This window comes from Musa acuminata, chromosome BXJ1-6 (assembly GCF_036884655.1).
Source record: "Musa acuminata AAA Group cultivar baxijiao chromosome BXJ1-6, Cavendish_Baxijiao_AAA, whole genome shotgun sequence".
Lineage (NCBI taxonomy): Eukaryota > Viridiplantae > Streptophyta > Magnoliopsida > Zingiberales > Musaceae > Musa > Musa acuminata.
Window position 1 is genome coordinate 31,915,044 of NC_088332.1, and position 19,107 is coordinate 31,934,150.

Consider the following 19,107-nt stretch of genomic DNA (forward strand, 5'->3'; position numbering starts at 1 on the left):
GATTTATCGATTCCAAATCAAACCGGAACCGACAAGTAATGATTCGGTTCCGATTTGGACTTTTTAAAAGTCAAAATCATGACATTAACTAACTATTCAAGAATCGAAATCATCAATTCAACAATTTTTAAAAAAACCACAATCAACTAAAATGTTGATAGATTGTTTTAACTCAAAACGATCAAACCCAACAATTCACACCTGGCCCAATGATCGATGAAGGGACAAATAACCAATTTATCCCTCGCAACAATCATACAAACAACTATATTCAAGAATATTTTGATCATTTTATAATTTAAAAATATTTTAAAAATAAAATTATGATTTAAAAATAATTTAAAAATAATTTAAAAATATTTTGATCATTGGATTAGGACGCGTAAAAGAAAACCCTGCTTACAAAACCTTTAGAAGAATCTTTCTTCCACTTAATACACAGTGCACCTGGTTCAAACTAAATGGTACAGTTCGGATGCTAACACTTCTGCATGATTCCTTCAAACATGAAGGGAACTTGCACATCAATTAAATTAGGATACAGAGGCATGAGGATGGCTCACTGAGTATCAGCATTCTTCGAGAATAGCACGCCCAAGATTGGTGGCGAGGGCTAGTCTGATGGAACTCAGGGCACTGGGCGGCAGGTCAGCAGCGACGAAATCTGGACGCAGCTTTCCCATGGATAAATCTTGTAGCTTATTCAGCAACAGGTTTGTTTCCGAGACACTCAACAGTGGGTGAGCCTTCCAATTTAGCAACTTCACCTGTACTCCAGCAGAAAACAAAATCAGACCATCAGTCTTGCCTTTACAGTACACGCACAAGTCAATCATTATCCCAAGCAATCATTATTCAGTTAGTTTGGGATTGAATCATTCTATCATCGTAGGCTGTTTCATGATGATATTAACACTAATTTTATCATCCATTCCACCTTTGAAGGTTGCATGATAACACTACTTGATCTTACATTGCAATGCTTATTACCTTACGCTACCAATATGTCAACTCTCTTGAGAAATCTTGGTAACAAAGAACATTTAGTTTTTCTCCAGGTACTGTAATTGACATTTAAATAATATATATTGGTTCTGTATACTCATATTTACTTGATGTGTCAAAAGCAAAAGGAGGCAGATTTCTCAAAAATATGGCAGTCATTAAGTTAGCAGATTTATGGACTTACTGAATCATGCAAAAGAGGAAGCCAGAATTGTTGTGGAGTGGATGGACTTCTCATCAGCTGCGAGCAAGTGAATCCAAATTTGCCATGTGAACCATCGGATATTAGTGTCAGAAGAAAAACATATCAAAGTTATCTAAATGTACAAAAACAAAACCCATGTTTTTGGTTTGTTCTTTCTTTCCCCAGACCAAAATCCAGACCATTAATTTTGCACTTTAACTGTCATACCAGACGAATTGATTTGGATAATCCTGGGTATATAGAATCATAAAATTGGATTGTGACCTAGATCGTGATTTAAAAGAGCCCTCACAGACTGCAGATGCAGTTGTTATGGCAATATTAGTTTTTCTATATCAGACAAGACAAAAAGAGAAACTTAAATAACCATCGAATAGCCATAGAGATTTAATGTTAAAGATCGGTGATATTAATTTTGGTTGTCTCACTAAGCTGAAAAACAAGAGCCAATCTGGCTCTTTCACTGGTGTTAAGTGAAATGTCACGGCTCAGGAGAATGCCATGGTGACTTTATCCGAGTGGACACCAAGTCAAGGTGGTCTAAACCAAGGAAATTCAGGCCAATGAGGTTTCATCCAAGGAAATTTGAAAGAAAGGAAATACACTCCATGATGAACCCTGCAAAACACAAGCGCATCAGGAATGTGACTAGTGTGCTTAATATAGAGCACACTTTAATGTGAAAAATAATCTGAAGTAAGAATTAGATAGCCCAATTTTAAAACCAAAGATATAGAGATGGAAGACGATCTCTTTTATAATACAGATGCACTAACCAACTTGGTCGATTTGGGAAATTGTCTGTATATAGGCCATTAAAATGGACAATCCATCACTTATTATGTTAAAATTTGTAAATGGCATGGCAGGTAACTTGCACCAAGTGGACTAAGGTACAGCAGAATTTGACAAAAAGTTCTAACAAAGTATTTCTGGCATATCAAACTGCCCATATGTTGTATTCTCTTTGATGAGTTTCATGGTATCTGCATTGACTCCCATATCGGTTGTCTCCCATCATACTCTGATGAGGCGCTGACATGTCAAAGTAAATGGCATGGCAGGTAACTTGCACCACGTAGGCTAAGGTACAGCAGAATTTGACATAAAGTCCCAACAAAGTATTTCTGGCATGTCAAACTGCCCATATGTTGTATTTTCTTTGATGAGTTTCATGGGGTCTGCATTTGACTCCCACATCAGTTGTCTCCCATCGTACCCTGATGAGGTGCTGACATGTCAAAGTACAATGTTGTTTGTCAACTCTGTCCTCTCATAGTAGACGTGGTGTGACAGAGGTGTCTAAACTGCCAGCTGTAAAGACAACCATATGACAGAGGCTGTTAAGCTTCCTACCAAGGTGATTATTCATCTTACAAGGCAGAGATTGCCCCTTTTTCTGGGATCAAGAAAATCTTTCAGAATCTTCTAAGCTAAGGCCCTCAATCAAAGAGTGACAAGTGCCCAACAACCTGGATTTCAAAGCAAGCAAGTTGAAATCTAGACATCACCTTAAGTCTATAAACAGGGATAAAGCTTCATTTCATATTCCACATGATACTTCAGCTCTTTTGTGACATGATTCCTAACCTCAACTTCCAGAAATCCTAATCTTAGCCTTCTCTTCTATACCCATCTCCATATCACTTTCGCAATTTTAACCACATTGTAAAGTCATCCACGTGTCGCCATCTTAGGGTGTGCACAAAGGAGCCCATTAGCGTCCCACATCAATTACGAAATTTAAATAACTTTATTGAGCTAAACCAAAGAATCATTTTCCCCAAATTCGTAATTATAAAAGGAGAGACCTTATCAAGATACCAAGGCTCCCCCCTATTCAGAAAAACAATGACCTAGTGCACAAGATTCTTGACAAGGCTGGGTCATGGGAGGATAAATGTATCCCTGACCCCTACAACCATATTTGTTGTTTCTATGAAATGCACATAATAATGTGACAAAAACAGATCAGAGTGGGAATCAATTCAACCATGATCTAGATAAAACAGTTGTCAAAAGCTGATAACTTGAGCTCAGATGCAAAAAAACAAAAATCAAATGAATCATGAAGTCATATTTGATATAGAGAAGAATAAAGATAAAGTACCTGTATGAGTGATTCTGCAGCTTGTCGAGCAGCATTAGAAGCTCTTCCATCTTCCACCTGCTTAAGGGTTCTCTTAAAGTCTCGATATCTGTTTAATGGAATGGAAGCCTTTGTTAAGAAAAAATGAAATTGTTCCACAACATATATATATTATAAGCTATCAAAAGCTAGGTTAAGATAACATGATGATAGCGTAAAGGTTCACAATAGTACTTATGAAGAAACTCCAGGCCTCCTGAACTCCCTACTTGTGTACCAAGCAGTTCAAGTAATCCCTCCCATTGCTGTGAGCAGTTTAAAAAGTCACATCAGTTACCACACTTAATTTCCACATTAAATTCAAATTTCGAGGAAGGCTAATGGATCAAGGAAAGCAAAATAACACCTTGAAGCTGTCATCAGACAACGATTTCCCTATACATTTAAAAAGTTGTTGAGCAATTCTGTTGAGCCGTACTTCATCACGAGCTAGTTGAAGCCAGTAAATTCCAAATCCTCTCCTACCATGCTTCCAGTTGTACATACCAGCAGTCTTCCAAACATGAAAGAAATTGATTATAGGATATTTTATCACTTTTTTTAACAGCATGAACAGATAAGAAATTAAGGCCAGGAGTACCTTCAAAACATTCACACTGATGTTATCAAGTTCATATAAGCGACAAATCTCAAGATTCTGGTCAAAGTATAAAATACATGAGTTAAAAACTGAAAATAAATTAGACAACATTTTCAAATCAAATGAAAACAATATTAACCTTTAGAATGACTTGATGATGCTGAATAGGCTGCTTATACAGTAAAATCTCTAACAAACCTATCCCTTGCTTCGGGCATGATGCCAGATACGTTGGTGCAATCTGACAACAAATTAACACAATGCATGAAGTTGTATATTTAATTACAAGCAAGAAGTGACTGCAAAAATAACAACAGGGATGGTGGAAGAAGGAAACGTTGATTATGTAAATAAATTAGCTTGTAACATGTAAATCACATACACATACTAAAGATAAAAATATTAAAGAATTTAGCATGAAATAAATATATAGAGTAAATTGGCTAACCACAAAAACCTAATTACACCTCAAAAGTTGACTTAGACCTGCCCTTTAAAAAACCAAGAAGAAAATAAACACAAGGCAACCTAAGGGCAGCATTGCAGTTTTTCTTTTTCAACCTCCAGCTCTTAGTTATAGGTTGTATAAGTAAATCTTGAGCATGGTTTCTTTTGTCCAACTAAAGTTATTATGGTTCACGACAAATGCAGTAAAATACAATGTATCCAAGATCCTTTAATACCGCCTGAAAGTGGAGCAATGTTAACTTGATAAAGGACAACAATCTAAAGTTTAAAATTGCATTGACCCCATTTCTCCTTAAAACACTGCTCTAGCTATTAGTGCTATTCTCATGGCATGACCACTTAAAGTTTGTCACACTGTTCTAGTAAACCATGCAACCTCTTTGATTGGATTCATTGTGAGATGATCAGAACTTACTTGACAAGTCAAAGGATGTGAAGAAAGAATTTGAGCATATACAAGCCGGTGGAGTTCCTCTATGCTGATACCTCCCAAGCTGTATCTCTCTTCGTGCAACAGAACGTCAGCATGATCGCTGCCAGCTGTCAACAACTCTATTCCATGGGCAACCATCCTATTAAAAGAAACAAGATTCATTTACAGCGATAAGGATGCTACATCAGGGATGTCATTATCAAGCCACAACTGCAAAGACATCCTATTAAGAGAAACAAACTTCATTTACAGCAATAAGGATGCTACATCAGGAACGTAATTGTCAAGCCACAACTGAAAAAACAATATGAAGAAGTATTTAGTATCTATAAAAATTTACAGCTTACCACGGACCAAATGTCTTTGAGCATTCTGCTAATACAACCTATAAAGTCAAAATTTATAAGAAAAACTTATAAGCAATTGATCTTATATAATAAAAGAGGAACTTCAATAACTTAGCCTTGCCTCAGGGCTTTCTTCAAGAATACCAATTAGAAGACTCATTAGCCCATTATAATGAACAGTTGGCTTCAACTGCCTACATTTATGAGCCAAGTTGTTAAGCCCTTCTAAACCCTGACACATGTTAACAAATTCAAACCAACAACAAACAAAATCAGTAGGCATGAAACACCATAAAAGAACCACAAATACTAGAAAATAAATTATCATACAAAAAGATAACAAGCACACTCAATCAGACATGTGCTACATATATAAATCTGAAATAAGCACAAATACATTATCTTTATTTTGATTGTCATGATTGTAAGATGGATACTACACCACAAATAAACCTCATTTTGATTATCTATACAAGACTTTAGTTCATCTTTTAGAATCTCTATGAGTTAGCAGATGAGCCAAACTTGTGCTTCAAATCAATGATTTCAATAGGCGCTCGGGCAAGGTGAGGCGAGGCCCGAGCGCCTCGCTTCATTTCCAGGCGGCACGCTTCAAAGAGGCGCTCGCCCGAGCCTAGGCGTCGGGCTCTTCGAGAGAGCGCTAAGGTTAAACCAAGCAACCGAACCAACGTTTTAGGTTTGGTTCGGTCTCTAGTGCTTTAGTTGGTTCAATTGAACCAACTAAAGCACCGATATCAGCCTTCCTCTCGCGACTTCCCAACCCTAGCCTTGCTCGCCGCTGCCGCTCTCGCTGCCATTGTCGCCGCTCCCGCTGCTCACTTCTACTGCTACAGTTGCCAATGTCGTTGCTCGCCGCTCCCACTCCTGCTACCACTGTCGTCGCTCGCCGCTCCTGCTCCCGCTCCCGCTGCTTGCTGCTACCGCTGTCGCTGCCACTGTCATCGCTCACTGCTCCTGCTCCCGTTACTGCTGCTCGTTGCTACCACTGTCGCTGCTACTATCGTCGCTCGCCGCTCTCGCTGCCACTGCTCGTTGCTCGCTGGTACCGCTGCCACCGTTGTTGCTCCCCGCTCCCTCTGCTTGTTGCTACCGCTGCCACTGCCATTGTCATCGCTCCCGCTCCCACTGTCGTTGCTCTCAGTCAGCAGCCTCGATCTTCCTCTTACTCACACTCTTCTCACTTTGTATACTGTTAACAGTATATTAACAGTATACTACTAATTGTATACTCGTAACAATATTTTTATTTATTAGATTAATAATATATTATTTTTGATTTTAATACTGTTAATTTTTATTTATTTGAAATTATTGTTATTGTTTTGAATTTTTAGAATTTTTGTTAATGTGATATTGTAATTTTACAAGATTTTCTTAATTTAATATCATATTTTTATTTAAATAATTATATTTATTAATTATATTATATATTTTTATATTTTAGAGTCTCGTTTCGCTCGGACGAACGCCTAACGCCTCAGGCGTTTTTGGACATTGGCGCCTAGCGCTTTTTTAATCACTATTTCAAATGTTAAAGTTATTGATTACATGAAAATCAATATTTTCCACTCATTACATAAAATTGTACTTATATAGCTGAGCAACTGATTATGTACCATACTATCCTATCTGATGTGTAATTTGTCACAGTATGATTCCTTCTGCTAACTACTAATGGCATCATGAAGAGTTTTTAGCTCAGTGTAAGCATCAGATTAACAAAAAAACCATTAACACATTCGAGTACCCTAAAAATAATAATTAGAATATAATTTGGTATGCAATCATATAACTGATGACTCACATACCTTTACCCTTTCCACATATTCAACAATCACAGTCACCACCCAATGAGAGTTCAATTTCAAATTTGATACAGCACTATCCAGTATACATTTACCAGCTTCAAGACATAAATTAAAACTATTAACTATAAAATCATTAATATTTTGTGAACTAGGGGCCAGAAATAATATAAATAATGTACTGAACCTCATTAGTATTTATTGTAATTAAACAATGATGAAAGAAAATTTCTATAAATGCCATGTCCAGATTGATTGTCAAGCAAAAATATTGACCATTCTCAAAGACAACCAGCCTCCACTAAAATGAGTACAAGGAAGAAATAATCCAGCAAAATAAAAAATCTTCAATGCAGAAAAGGCAGCTAGACACTGACCGCCATGAATTGTCTAATGTATAGCAAGTGAGAAACAAGAAGCTCCATCCAGTGACAAGTTGCAGAAGTAATATTGGTAATGTCTCCCAGCATGATCTTTAACAACTTCTGAAGGCCTTCACGAGTTTGGTCATGGCTGCACTGAACCCAAAATGCAGAACATTCTAGCTTACTCAAGTGGCCTCGCCATTTCTCCCAAGCCTGTCACCAGATTTCGTGTCATGAACTCTTACAATAATAAAAATTTTAGGACAAATGCCATGGTCATACCTTGATAAAATCTGGTCTAGCTTTACAAAATTGACCTAATTTCCCAGAAGATGGATCAGGACGTAAACGTGGCATTGTAGAGACAAGAACAGCAACGGCCTCTACTAACCCATTTTCTGTCTACACAAGTCATAAGAAGTTACAACAACAAACAAAACAGTTACCATGCCACAACTGAGGGCAATTTTGAGTATACATTTTCATCAAACTATCAAGCATCACATGGCAACATGATCATCTCAAATTACATTTACTTGTCAGAAATTCAACAAGGAAAAGAGTGTGTAGAGCTTGTATAATGCCATAGAATGTACAGTACAGTAGTCCCTTGAGATGTTAGGTAGTCTCAGTTTTAGAAATTGATAAAGTTATTTTTCATGCCTTGATCTCTTATCACCCATATCTATAGCTATGTTTTTTCTTCAAAATCAGTAGAAAGATATAACAGAATCCATAATGATAATTAATGGTGTAATTTGTTGCCAATTGACCATCTCATGGTCAACATCCTTTTTATATAAGAGATATTGTACATGAAAAGGTAAAAGGCAAACTAAGACAGATTATTTCTCAAAAAATCCAGATGTTGGCCACTCATGCAGATAATTAGAAGAGTCCACAAAATACAAGCATTTGGCATGATTTGGAAAAAGATAAATCCACATGGAGGGACTCAAAATATTAACTGTTTACTCGTATGTACACCAACCTCACGATTGTCAAGTTGATCCAACTGATAAGATCCATGGAATCTTAACAATTTCACCTGCAAGATGGAAGATGACAACTCTCTTCTTGATTAGGAAATTATAAGACCTTGTTTTTGCTTAACAAGACACCTACTACAGCAGCAAACTACCTCAACAGAACTTTAGGAACTTACCACGATGTCAAGCCAACCAACTGCAAGTGCTGATGACATTCCTTCCCAATAGTCAGGATCATCCTCAACTACCTATGCAAAATAAAATGATCCATGTGTTCAATGCCAGTGTGAACAGATCAATTTAAAACCTCATATTAACTGTAGCAATTGAGGGTTATTAGGGTCTCGACTGTTACTGTGAGAATCAAAAACATTTCATACAATAAAAGGGTGCATGTTATGATAACATTAATAGCATCACAAAAGATGATTAAAAATTATATAACTTAGGACAATAATTTTAAAACCAAATTCAGACTCGATAGAAAAACCAAAGTGAATAAAGAACTGAGTTTAAGGATAATATATGATGCCATAATTAAGGAATAATTGGCAAAACAAGGCTATGATTGAAAGAAAGTCAAAAGGTAGAGCATCAATTCCACAGGCATGATGTAACCAAATTCACCCAGCCTTTATCATCATCTATGCTACCTTAGATCTCACTCTATGTTATTATGAATGATCAAAGATAATAATGCAATGGTCAGCAAGATTTTAAATTATATGGTACACTAAGCCTAGCATATACTGGTGTCTGGTCTGACTGGGACCAAGACTAGTATGCTGCAATACAATACAGAATTCAAAAAATAATGTAATAACATTTTGTTATGGCATAATAGCTGGTATCAATATCATATCATATGTATTGGTCCCACAAGTTACCACACTGAATCATTTTGTTAAATTATAATGGTGAGAGTAAACCAAAAAATGATATCAATATCCAAAGAAACACTAAATAGCATAGAAGTAATGTTCACAAAGGAAAATACCCCATATAAAAATAATTATGCTAATAGATACAAACTGGATCAAGAGGAAAGTAAGATCAAGGATCCATGAAATGCAAAGCTTTAAAAGGCACAAGAAAAATAGTATTGTTTAAAGGTTCATAAAAGAAACTAAACCTTCACATTAGCAAGTTTCTTTTGCATATTCACAAGCTTTGAATGAATTGTGAGCTCTGTCCTGGTCACTAGGCTGTCATAGTCCTAGGAAAAGCCATGCCAAGCAACACAGAGCTGTAGTCACGATAAAATCACACCTTGAAATAGAAGAGTAGCAAAAGAAAGAGTATTTATATTACTTCTGACCAATCCACAAGACGCTCTGGAAGCCATGTTAATGATTGTTTATCAACATAAAAAATCTCCATCAGCTCCCATGCAGCCTTCAAACTGGTGGGTTCCTCAGAAGGCTGCAGCAAATGAGTTCCAGATTATCCTCTCGGTAGGAACAGATACACTTAATGGGATAAAATCCAATATATGGTGTTAACCAAGTAGACAAATTCTGACAAAAGTTATGAACAGAGAAATGCATTAAACTAGAAATACGAGAATCACCTGCACAACCATCCTTGGGTCTTCAATCACCATGTTAGAAGAAAGCCGACGAGTTCCCAGAAGCTCACTTATGTTTTTACTATACTCCAAAACATATTGCCACCTGAAGTCAGTGTTAGATTTTATGAGGAACAAACCATCATCTATTCATACAAAACAGTTGTGCATGTAATATTAGCGGACAAGATTTGCAAAGTGTATCTTCTTGATGAGATTATCTTGGAGCATATATTAGGTACCTCAACCAGCAATTCAGAACAACTATTTTTCTCGTGACATGAAATTTTCAGACACTCTCTGTTTGTCTAACTGGTCTTGACTTCAGTTTTAATTATAGCACTAATAAAGGAACAGCTACAATATAAAAAGGTTCCACATGCAGGGAATTGTTTGGCGGGAACCTTGTGCATCAAGAGACCACCTTAATACAAGGAATTGTTAGGCTGACATTACAGTTATATTTAGAGTCAGTTAAAGTTAAGTGGCCAAAATGCTAATAAAGAAAAAAATGATGAGCTGATACTTTTACAGTCCTCATTGCCTCTTGAAGAATCATAGTATAAATTCCAACCATTAGGTGGCACCATTCAGCTATAAAAGAGGTGTGGATAAGAAAAGTAAAAAAATAAACGATTTAAAAATATCATCCCAGAAAAAGAGTCTAAGGCAGTCCTCCCTTTCTCCTTTTTGTCTTCATCATAAATTTGCCACCTTTTTATTTTCTTGTAGTGTCTATGTCGTTAAATGTTTTCATATTTTAAATCTAAAATTGGTGTACCTTCAGATTGGCATATGTATTAAATTCATTACAAACCAGTATGAAAAGGAAAAGGAAGATAAATGGAATTTCAAAGTAATATTACGATTAAAACGATCAATTTCATAAAAAAGAAGATCTACCATTGAAAAAATGTAATGTAAAGAGCATATAAAATATGTCTTTATACAATTCAAGAACCTGCTAATAATTCGCTCAAATAATCAGACGCGAATTTTTAGAGTGATGCAAATCAAATTCTTCAGAGAAAACCTACCATTCACCGCGAAGTAAAGAGGATGACATCCTAGACATCGCCATGAGCGAATTCTTCCTGCTCTGGAGCAGCGCAAAGGCAGGGACGGATCCATAGGCGATCCTCCGCCTCTGGGCCTCGCCGATACCCTCTTCGCCAGATCTGAGCCTCACTTCCACCACCTTCCCGCCGGCCTCCCCTTCGTCGACGGAGTCTTCGGGTTTCGGTTCGGGAGAGGGTTGGCGAAGGCAGGCCACGTGGAGGAGGCTGCCGCGGGACCATGCGACGTACACGCGGAGGAGGGGGGGCCGGACGCCGTGGTGGACGGGATAGACCACCGGGTCCCGGAACTCCGGCGAGAATGGGACGACGGCTTCGCTGCCAGGATCCGACGGCCGCCCTGGCATCTCCGGCGACGATCCGTCCGGCCTCCGTATTCCGAGGCGAAAGGGTTTTTAGGGTTCGTGAAGCGAGAGCGGGATTTAACGGAGTGGAGTCCAAATGTAGTAAAGTGCGAGTCGACTCGCCGAGTTCAAATCTCCCCATGTTATCGATTCAAAATGCAGGATTACCGTTTTCGATCTACCCATTCTCGTGCCTTAATAGAATATCGTGTTTAAAGTGGCCCTATGTTGACCACCCAATAAAACTTAAGAGTGAATTCTGTGGGTAGATAGAGAGAGTGTTCGTCCTGCCTCAATGAACGGGTGTGATCGGAAGAGGAACTGATCAGTTCGAGTCTCAACGTTAGTTGATGAACGGCCTTGATACCATGACAAAATGAAAGCCCAATACAAGCCGAAATCCGGAATTGTATGCCACGTGGAACGTCATGAATAAAAGTTCGGACGGACATCTTTATCCCCTATCCCATGCGACTCGTCCTTTAAGTGAGTCGTCCTCTTTCACCAACTTCTTCTTCCCACCACCCCGTTCTCATTTTCTCGTCATCACTTCCACCAACTCCATGACTGTGTTGATCTCTTCCACCAACTTATCTTCTTCCTCCTCCTTTCTCCTCTCTCTTCAACATCGATAGCCTAATGTCTCTTGAGTTCATGGTCCCCTCGTCTTCAATTACCACAACTCACGACCATCCCTTTCTTCCTCCATGAACACGTACCACTCACTCCACGCTTATATCTTCCTACACATAATTGATCACGCAACTCATAATTGCCTTACGGACCAAATAAGATAACTGAATCACAAACTCCCATCGTCTCCAAAGTTTTTGGCTAATGTGTCACACTCCACATGCGCTTCAGTAGTGCCCACTTGAGATCAACTGTTACAGTCTGCATATTGATGCCAAAGCATTGAAGCCAATGTGTCACAGCAGGAAGATCTTAGACCAGCTCAATCCTCATGCAACTTGGAGCTTCATCCCCTTTGAATCCAAGCCATCTGCACTTTCCAGCCGAAAGCTGCCTATATATGTAGGCAGGAGAGGAACGCCGGTTTAACCGCTTCAAGAATTCATGCAGTATACAAAAGCTTTTCGGATGGAGAAGTAGAAGATCTCTTCCCTTCTCAGGTATAAACAACCATTTACCGTCTTGTTCTTTTAAATGGTTTTGCGAGAGGAAGGAAGAATGTCTCGCTCCGCTCTTAACCTTCTGATGAAGATACAGCAGCAGGGAGACTGCTGCCCATTATGTGCTAAAACTGACATGAAATCTCTCTCTCTCTCTCTCTGCGTGTTTACCATGTAACGACAAACCATATATGCTTTTTGCTCAGTTTCATGGGTCGCCGATGATAAGGGTGTTGATACGATGTGCCTTGCTGTGCGTGCAATTCCATGTTTTGTCTACAGTTCGTGTTGATGTGATGTACTGATGGACATCTGTGATCGGTGAGATAACAAAGGAACTAAATGTATATCCACATGGATACAAGTGACGGTGGCGATCAAAATAGAGTGCGACTGCTGTGGAGTCCATAAAGATTGCACCCCCACGTACATCTACAGCATCAAAGCATCGTTCTGCGGGAAATGGATCTGTGGACTGTGCTGCGAAGTGGTCAACGAGCAGATGAATCGAACACCATCAGCAACAGTAGAGAGGAGGCAATGGAGTCACACGTCTGTCTGCAAGAAGTTCAACAGCACCATGAGGCTCAATCCCAAGCTCACCTTGGCTGGTTTCTTGAGGGAGGGATATAGCAAGGAAGAAGAGCACGAAACACAGGGCTGCAAAGGACTCGTTGGAATCCAAGACTGGTAGGACTACCAGCCTGCAGCCCTCCTCGAATTAACCTACGACCAACGCTTGTTGCTTGTAGGATCCAATGAATTTTGAAGCTTGTGTTCACGAGAGATACAGCAAGAAAAAAAGCTCATCAAATAAGGATCGACCATTGCAAAATAATCCAAGAACGTGTATATTTCCACCCATCAGAATTCGACAACTGTATCCTCGTTGCACTCAACGACTGGATCCTACTCCAACCCCAAACGGTCAACGCGACAAGTTCCACTGCCCATCAGGTTGCCATGTCACCCTATGATTAATACTAAAGCGCCTCCCGCGCGACCCGTAACTCTTTATGACCACCGATACTTACGGAGGGAGTTTAAAAGAAATGCACGAACTAACTTAAATCTTTGCTGATCTCAGTTTTACGATACATTATTATTATCATTGCACTTGATAAGTCTTATATTTAAATTCATCATATACATTATTTGATTAATATTTTTTAAAAAAATTAATGTTCGTTAACTTAAGCAATGAATGAATTTTATTTTGATAAAAAAACATTTTTGAGAATTCCCAATCAAATAGCATCTTGTGAAAAGACAAACTCGGTTAGTTAGACTTTGTAAATAGATTTCATAATGAAATTATTTTGACTATATTAATGATGTTGTCATGGACGGTGGACCGATAAAGTTTTTTTTTTTAATCATTATTTAAGGGAAGAAAATACTTTAATCGAGTAGAACCGCATCAACGGAAATATATGTTACATGGAATCGTCGAATTTCAACTTTGATTTATGAATAATAACAAAATAGGGTGGATATATATATATATATATATATATATATATATATATATATATATATATATATATATATATATATATCGTTAGTTTATCAAGTTCTCAAATAACTGGATTGATATAGGAATTATCATTCCTTTTATTTCTTTCATATGAATCCAATTGATTGTTAGGATGAAGAGCGCACTAAGAGGGGGGTGAATTAGTGTAGCGAAAAACTTTTACGATTTTAATAAATTTATTTCGATTAAAGCTAATTCAACAAGAATGGTTTCAACTCAATCCTTTTCGGAAGAACTATAAACTTAAACCTTTCGTGAAAGAGTAAGAAAAGACTTAAGTGATTTGCAGCAAAGTAAAGTGCACAAATGAAAAGCGTTGGTTTTGTAATGTCTTCGTATGATTAAAGTCGATCTCGGAAAATGTTTACGTCAAAACGTAAGTAGACGTAGTTAAGGCACACTAAAGAGAAGAGACAGTTTGTTATAAAAGAAAGTTGCTCAAAGTAAATGCAAATCGAGTTTTTAGAGTGGTTTGGTCAACATGACCTACATCCACTATCGGCTTCCTCCTCCGACGAGGTCACCGGTGTCCATTAGAGGCCTTCATTCAATAGGCGAAGGCCAACAACCCTTACAAGTTTTGCTCTTCTCTGGAATGATCTCAACACTTAGAAAGAAGGAGGAGAACTCTAGCTTTTGTAACACTTTAAGGCCTCAAAGACTCAAAATAATGTCAAGTTTTCATTACCCTTTCATGTAGGAAAGGGTGGGGGTTTTTATAGGCCCCAATGAGTTCAAAAATGGAGCCTAAAAGTGTCCATTCCCGGATTTTCGGGGTCCTGGCGGTACCACCGCCATTACTAGGCGGTACTACCGCTTGTCATCGGGCACTGGGCAGTACTACCACTCAGTTTGGGCGGTATTACTACCTGACAGTGCTCGAAGACCGAGCTTTGGCGATACCACTGCCTGATAGGGGCGATATCACCGCCCAGAAATCTTGGGAGATCGAGTCTCCTATGCGGTGCCACCGCCGGCCAGGATTTTAGGGACCGAATAGGCTGTTCCATTCGGCCCAATTTGGGTCCGTTAAGGGCTCAATTGGCCCCTGATTAAGTTAGTGGGATCACCTCACAATCCTAACTTAATCTACACTCTAACTATGATAATTAAAAAATTATTACTGGAATTCGTGTTCTGGTGCGTCAATCGCTTCTTCCGGCGAGCTTCCGGTGTACTTCTGGCGAACATCCGACGAACTCTCGGCGATGCTCCGACAGACTCCCAACAATCTCATGGACTTCTCGGCTAGTTTCCGCAAAACTTCTGACGAACGTCCGGACTTCCGACGAACTCTCAAACTCCCAATGTGATCTTGGTCGTGACTCCAGTATAACACATGCTGCATGTCTTACTGCCATCGTAGTTAATCCTGTACACTTTTCTCAACATATAGATTAGATCAACAAATGACAATTGACTTAATCATCAAAATTCGAGATTCAACAATCTCCCCCTTTTTGATGATGACAATTAATTGATGACGGAGTTAACTTTAACTCCCCCTATCTAGATGTCATACTTGAGAAAAATCATTCTTGAATTCAAAGCCTTTGAATTCAAGAGACATATTGATAAGTTAAGTTCATTTAAACTTATCAATACACCCATCATGATTCCTATCATGATGTAACTTTCTGAAAATGATGTCAAGGCATGACATCTATTTTCAAGTCTTATATTTCAAATACGAAGGATAACAATCATAGCAATTCATTCTATGACAAGATATCAATTTGTAATATTTCAAATTAAGCTCTAGATATCTTATCATAATGCAAACATTTTAAGTGTAAAATTATATACATTTATCATCAATTTATCATATATTTATCTCCCTTTGTCATCAACAAAAAGGAGAATGATTCAACAATAAATTCACGTGTGGTAAAAATTCATGTCATAAAAAAAATCATACCAATCATATTTGAAGCATTCATGATATAGGATCATCCAAAAGTTCTCACATTAAATAGATAACTTTCATTACTTCTACCCTTTTCTTTATCATCAAAGATTTGCATGAAAGAGGAAAGTAAGGAGGAAAAGCCAATGAGAACCAACTTTGAATGAAGTTAAAAATGATAAGAGATTTTCATTAAATCATACTTCATTTTTCACAAGGATCAAAATATACATATGAAATTAAATCCTTGCAAGTGTTCATCTCAAAAAATTCTTCCTTCATCAAGAAGGAATTCATGTGAAAGAATCATTATATCAAATCTATTTCTCAATTAAAATTCACAAACAATAAATCCATGAGAGATGCATTTGTCAATTAATTCCATCGGTTAAAAATAATTAAGTGATAGAGTATGGATATGAAATAAATTTGATATGACATAGACTCATGAAAACTCCATTCAAGAAATACATTAAGTCCGGAAGAAAAATACAATAAAATCATGCATTCCGACAATGTTTTGTCATAGCTTTTTATCACTACTTACATGAGGCAAAAACATTAGTGCATTATAGTGCTCAAGGATTGAGAATCCGATCTATAATTAAAACTTCTCAAATCACAATCATAAAAGTATAACATACTCATCATCATGGAAACTTTTAGCATCAAGGCACAAAATTTTCAACATTAAAGTAAACATGTTATTGAAGCACATAATCTTATCATCATGTAAAATTCGTATCATAAAATTTTCAGTACCGAATTTAAGTGAGTAATCAAAGAATCAAGAAAGTCCGAAAACAAATTCATGCATTCGGATAAATCAACATTCATAATTCTCTTCTAATAAAATCAAATTGTTCTTCACATAAAGATTTTATAAAAATAATAGCTAATTGATGTTTAGTATCAATAAACTCTATGATTACATTATGATTAATGACATGATCTCGTATAAAGTGATGTCTAATATCAATATGTTTTGTTCTTGAGTGTTGAATCAGATTCTTTGTTAAACATATTGTATTTGTGTTATCATATTTTATGGGGATATTTTTAAGATGGATCTTATAGTCCTCTAAAGTGTTTTTCATCCACACAACTTGTGCACAATATGCACTAGCTGCAATGTATTCAGCTTCGGTTGTAGATAGTGCAACCAAGTTTTATTTCTTGGATGACCAAGAAATAAGTGCATGTCTCAAAAATTGACATGTTCCTGGTGTGCTTTTTCTATCTAGTCTACATCCAGCAAAATCCGCATCAGCATAAGCAATTAGCTCAAAATTCTCGGATTTTGGATACCATAATCCTAGATTTATGGTTCCTTTAATATATCTAAGTATTCTTTTAACTGCTTTCGTAGTGTCTCGACATCTTGCATTCGTAGCAAATTAACTGTTTTTAACTGCTTTCGATGTCCTCTTCTTGGCTTGGCGACATTCACTCTTGTAGTGTCCCGGCTTCTTGCATTCGTAGCAAATTAAATATCTTTCTTGGGTTCAAATTTATTTTTAGTGTCATTTTTAAATTTGTTTCTTTTAATAATTTTTTTGAATTTCCTTGTTAAAAGTGCCAAGTCATCATCAAAGTCCTCATCATTTGAGTTTTCTCTCAAGTGGTCTTCTTGTGTTCTTAGTACCATATCCTTCGTGTTCTTTGAAAGGGTGTCCTCATGCTCTTCATGAGATTTGCAAGTCATTTCATATATCATTAGCGACCCAATTAGTTCTTCAAGAGGAAAGTTATTTAAATCTTTGGTCTCTTGAATGGCCGTGACTTTAGGGTCCAAACTCTTTGGAAGGGATCTTAAAACTTTATTAATGAGCTCAAAATCCGAAAAACTTTTACTAAGTCATTTTAGACCATTGACGACATCCGTAAAACGGGTGTACATGTCTCTAATGGTCTCACTCAGTTTTATTCGAAATAATTCATAAGAATGTACAAAAATATTAATTTTTGACTCTTTCACTCTACTAGTGCCTTCGTGAGTCACTTCGAGTGTGTGCTAAATATCAAAAGTTATTTCATAAATCGAAACTCGATTGAACTCGTTTTTATCGAGAGCACAAAATAAGACATTCATAGCCTTAGCATTTAAAGCGAAAGTCTCTTTCTCCAATTCATTCCAATCGATCATTGGAAGAGAAGACTTTTGAAATTTATTTTCTACAATATTTCAAAACTCAAAATCCATAGAAATTAGGAAGATTCTTATTCTAGTATTCCAATATGTGTAATCCATCCTATTAACATGGACAGACGTGTAATTGAGTGACTCTCTTGGTTTTTGGCAAATGTCATCTCTCTTGGGTTTTAATCCAACCGAGAGTGAACCTCGCTCTGATACCAATTGTTAGGATTAAGAGCATACTAAGAGGGGGGGGGGGTAAATTAGTGCAGCGGAAAACTTTTATGATTTCAATAAACTTATTTTGATTAAAGCCGATTCAACAATAATGGTTTCAACTCAATCCTTTTCGGAAGAACTTTGAACTTGAAACCTTTCGTGAAAGAGAAAGAAAAGACTAAGGTGATTTGCAGCAAAGTAAAGTGCACAAATGAAAAGCATCGGTTTTGTAAGGTCTTTGTATGATTAAAGTCGATCTCGAAAAATGTTTACGTCAAAGCATAAGTAGACATAGTTAAGGCACAGTAAGGAGGAGAGGCAGTTTGCTATAAAGAAAAGTTGCTCAATGTAAATGCAAACCGAGTTTTTAGAGTGGTTCGTCGACGTGACCTACATTCACTATCGGCTTCCTCCTCCGATGAGGTCACCGGCGTCCACTAGAGGCCTTCCTTTAATAGGCGAAGGCTAACCACCCTTTTACAGCTTTTCTCCTTTTACCGGGCTTAGGAGACAACCCTTACAAGTTTCACTCCTCTCTTGAATGATCTCAACAAGTAGAAAGAAGGAGGAGAACTCTAGCTTTTACAACACTTTAAGGCCTCAAAAACTCAAGATAATGTTAAGTTTTTGTTGCCCTTTCATGCAGGAAAGAGTGGGGTCTTTATAGGCCCCAATGAGTTCAAAAATGGAGCCTAAAAGTGTCCATTATCAGATTTCTGGGGTCCTAACGATACCACCGCCATTACTGGGATGTACTACTGCCTGTCATCGGGCACTGGGCGGTACTACCGCCTGATAGTGCTCGAAGACCGAGCTCTGGT

At 37.5% G+C, this 19,107-nt stretch overlaps 1 protein-coding gene across 2 annotated transcripts; it reads right to left on the reverse strand.

The window, feature by feature from the left end:
- Positions 1–383: 383 nt before the first annotated feature.
- Positions 384–11,459, reverse strand: LOC103974517 (nuclear pore complex protein NUP85). Of its 2 annotated transcripts, XM_009389369.3 has the most exons (18): positions 10,972–11,459; positions 9,938–10,040; positions 9,679–9,789; positions 9,500–9,583; positions 8,544–8,615; positions 8,370–8,426; positions 7,661–7,780; positions 7,391–7,591; positions 5,309–5,419; positions 5,188–5,225; positions 4,823–4,979; positions 4,079–4,180; positions 3,940–3,996; positions 3,706–3,852; positions 3,534–3,604; positions 3,321–3,408; positions 1,190–1,246; positions 384–767 (listed from the first exon to the last, which is right to left on the reverse strand). In XM_009389369.3, exons 1-18 carry the CDS (start codon positions 11,355–11,357, stop codon positions 570–572), a joined length of 2,160 nt encoding a protein of 719 aa, XP_009387644.2. In that variant the 5' UTR covers positions 11,358–11,459; the 3' UTR covers positions 384–569. The 2 variants fall into 2 exon arrangements, with proteins under 2 accessions (XP_009387644.2, XP_009387645.2); XM_009389370.3 differs by lacking the exon at positions 1,190–1,246.
- Positions 11,460–19,107: the final 7,648 nt, after the last annotated feature.